Below are 3,791 nucleotides of genomic sequence, written 5' to 3'. Positions count from 1 at the left end.
CATCACTGCAGCCAATATCGAAGACTGTAATAAACAGCGAGTCGGGAAGTCCAGGACCACGCAGATCTCAGCGAGTCCGACAAGCACCAAAGCGTTTCATTTTATGAAAGAATTTTATGTTGTTAAAGAAATTATGAGATATTGTTCCAGTATAATTATATTTTGATATAATAAGTAGAGGTATCAATGTTAAGAATTTTTCATTTTTTTAGGGGGAAAAAGTGTAGTATCTAGTTAGTGAGTAAAAGTTCCGTTAGGCAGATGGCGCTTATGGCGTAGACAAGGTACCCTTGTATGCGAGCAACGATGATGTGTGATTGTTTTCGGGGGCCCCGGCGAAGGTGACGTAGAAAGAATAAAGAGTTTCGGTTTTGCTTCAAATGCTGATACGTTCCATCCATAATCCCCAACCCAGGACATAGCAAAAGCAAAGGCGCTTGTTGACTGCTACCTTGTGCCGGTCTTGTGGTGAGAGGTCTCGAAACTTGGCGCACATGACAATAAAGTGCTGAGCGTTGCAGCAATCGTACGGGTATGAGCTGGCTGTTGAGGAGTCGCCTTGGTGAACCATCTGGTGAGTGGCTGTCTTTTTTGATGGTGAGGTCGCTGAGCTGGGCCCCGGTTGAGACGTCGTTGATTCAATTCTCTCGAGAGCCCGTGTGCGAGAGGTTAGAAACTCCTCGAGCTTCTTGAACCTCGGGTACTCTCGCGTGGCGCCTACCGCGTTCTCACATTGCTCACGCGTGACGCGATCGAGGAGTCGCATGACATGGTACACCACTGCGCAATCCCCCAGCTCCTCCTTAACTCCTAGCGCCTCGAGTGCCTTGAGCGCTTCCTTTATACCGGTGATGAGCTTGTCAAGTGCGACTGCCTTCCTCGGAACCGGTGTTGAGCTGGCGAAGAGCTTATCTAGACAGGAGTGAATGAGCAACCGTTTGTTCTCGTACCTGTCTTTGAGCAGCTCCCATGACGGTGTGAGTGAGTCGCCGCTCATTGCAAGCCCTGAAACTAACTGCGCTGGCGCGCCTTCCAGCGACGAACGGAGGTAATGCAACTTCTCCACGTCCGTAAGCTGCTGGTTGGAGAGGATCAGGCTCGTGAAGAGATCCCGAAAGGCGGGCCATGCGGCATACTCCCCAGAGAACTTGGGGAGTGAGATGCCTGGCAGACGTGAGTGCGTTCGCCGGTCCTCTCTGGCCGATGAGTTGGTCTCCGAGTGAGCGGGCTGAGCTGCCAGAGCGTGGCGGAGCACGCCGATGATCCGTCGCGCCTGCATGTAGCACCGCGTCTCTTCTTGGTGAGCGTTTCCCGAGAAGTACTCGTGATGAATAAGTGCAGCGGGCCATGCGACTTCGAAATAGGCGTGTTCCTTTACGAACGCCTTGTGCGTCTCCTCCATCAGGAGTTGGAACTGGCTCACCTCCTCCAGCGAAGTCTGTGCAGGAACCTCCGGGAGCGTTTCTGCGAGTTCCTTGAGCGACGCGATCCGACCCATTTGCGTCTGCACCTTCAACGCGAGCTCTGTCGGAAGCCGGGCCGGAGACGCAGTCCTTGACGACAAGCGTTCTCCTGGCGGCAATTCCAACTGCGGGCGGTCTGCCTTGCCCGTCTTCTATGCGTCCGCCATGATGAGCTGCCACGTGAGAAGGACGTGAGATCACGTGACCGATGAGTGTCACCGTGTATATGAACCGGCTAATCACGTGTGCGATGCGTGTCTGCGTTGATCCGTCCGAGAGCCTCGCTGCAATCCGGCTCGAAGGACCAAAAATGTTAGCAATTTTCGCTGAGAAAGCTCGCTGGGACTACTGCGGATGGAAGCAGGGTGAGAGGACGTTGTGGCAAAACCTCAAGGAAAGAATGCACGCTTAGTTAGGATGGAATTTCACGTGATCCAAGAGCTCGGACGATTTGATTAAAGTTAACGTATCACAATCTTAATATTGAAGTATAATTACATTTGAGAAGTCTATGAATGTAAATTCTTATGAGAAGTCAGTATTCACGTGCACGGGTCGATTGTATTAATCGAGGGCCGGCCTGATGATCGGTGATGCCCGTGAGCCGTGTCCACGCCGCGCCGGCGTGCGCCGTGCATGGTGAGTCTGAGCCGCCGTTGATACTGTACTCGAGCTGTCTCGGATGAGTCGCACTGGTGAGAGATCGCTAGTCTATGCACTGAGTCTGTTCTCAGGTGAGAAGGTCCAAAAGAGCACTCGAAAGCGATTTTGCACTACTAATCGCATGTACTACGTACGGTCGCCATGAGATAAAAGAGCGCCGGTAACGTACGTAAAGTCGCGCCGTCGCCTCGTGTCACGATCGGGCATGCGCGAGCAGCGCTCATGCGGCGCTGCACGATCTGACCCGGCTGATGCTGCCATCACGCCGGTGACGAAATGGGCGATATTCAAATGAATCTCGAACATGTATAGAACATAAATAATGTATTTTTAGAAGAACTACAAATACAAGGTGTCACGTTCCGTCAAGGTCTGACAAAGTCAAAGTTTCGTCCGTTTTTCGGTCAACACATTTAAGTGCTTTACCGGGGATTTGGACTCGATTGTGTGAATCTAATGACTTTTAATCAGTCTTCTGGACCAAAGAGATAACGATTTCGATAAACTTTGTAACGAGGATCGTCTTTATTAATAAACTTATAATTTAAGTAATTGACCTCGAAATCTATTGGAATTAGTTTATAATTTTGTGATTTCGCGATTGAGCTGTTGTCTTTGAATTCAAGTTCTCTTAATTTAAGCAGGAAAGGTATAAGATCTTTATTAGAGTTTAACGCCTGCTTGATTTGGTATTTAACGCGTTTGATTTGAACTCGTTTTCCTCCTTTCCTTTTGGTCATGGAGTAAGGATGTTGGTTTCTGTCCGCCACACTCTACGTCAGCGATCAGAAAGGAATAGAGAATTCTGTCCGCCACACTTTTTGTCAGCGATCAGAGAGGAATAGAGGATTCTGTCCGCCACACTTTTGTCAGCGATCAGAGAAAGTGAGAGGATAGATCTTGGATTGAATTAATTATTATCTTTCTTAAAATAACTCTTACTTTATTCTCAAATGTCCAAAACTTCTTGAAATTCGAATCAACAATATAAGATTTAAGTCCGAGTTAAGACGTTTCTCGGCTTTAGTTTTTAACTCTATTTGTCAAGTTAGTGAGTCGTGAGTTTATGGATTAATGGATCTGAAGCTCTGAAGCTCTGAAGCTCTCTCTAGGACTTTAACTCCGAAGGCCCGAAGATTCTTCTTATATTTATAGTTGAATCCCCCCACGATATTTTAAGTGGAGGAGGAAGGTATTGTTCTCCGTTCCTTCACCGCAACTCTACCCTGGTAACAGTTGTCACTGCCACCGAGGTACCGCTTCGTCGCGAGTTGTAATTTGATAAACGATCGATAAGGAATGTTCCGAGAGATTTCTCAGGAGTTTCTTTTAAAAATTTAATTTAAATAATTTTGTTAAAATTATACGTCTGTAACAAAGGTCTGTTCAAAAAGTATTGCGAATTTTGTGTTTTTTCAAAAATTATTTATTTATTCATGAATATCTATGTTGTCCCCTTCAAAGTAATCCCCATCAGATATTATACACTTGTGCCAACATTTTTTCCAATCTTCGAAGCACTTCAAAAAATCCTTTGTTGTGATCTTGTTCAGCTCCTCCTTCGATGCCGTCTTTATCTCCTCAATCGTGGCGTAGCGTCGTCCTTTCATGGGCCTCTTCAGTTTCGGGAACAAGAAAAAGTCACAGGGGGCCAGGTCTGGGGAA

At 47.2% G+C, this 3,791-nt stretch overlaps 1 protein-coding gene across 1 annotated transcript; it reads right to left on the bottom strand.

The window, feature by feature from the left end:
* Positions 1–376: 376 nt before the first annotated feature.
* On the bottom strand, positions 377–3,501 carry LOC105568789. Its single transcript, XM_012024737.1, has 2 exons — positions 3,069–3,501; positions 377–2,601 (listed from the first exon to the last, which is right to left on the bottom strand). The coding sequence occupies exon 2, from the start codon at positions 1,496–1,498 to the stop codon at positions 377–379; it is 1,122 nt and encodes a 373-aa protein (XP_011880127.1). The 5' UTR covers positions 1,499–2,601; positions 3,069–3,501.
* Positions 3,502–3,791: the final 290 nt, after the last annotated feature.

Source organism: Vollenhovia emeryi, unplaced genomic scaffold (assembly GCF_000949405.1).
Source record: "Vollenhovia emeryi isolate VEMERY1.0 unplaced genomic scaffold, V.emery_V1.0 DF942451.1, whole genome shotgun sequence".
NCBI lineage: Eukaryota > Metazoa > Arthropoda > Insecta > Hymenoptera > Formicidae > Vollenhovia > Vollenhovia emeryi.
Note: the sequence above shows the minus strand (reverse complement) of the source record. Positions and strands in the feature narration are given on the sequence as shown.

Excerpts from the sequence above, each read along its gene's own strand:
- LOC105568789 (XM_012024737.1), bottom strand. The coding sequence starts at position 1,498 with ATGGGTCGGATCGCGTCGCTCAAGGAACTCGCAGAAACGCTCCCGGAG.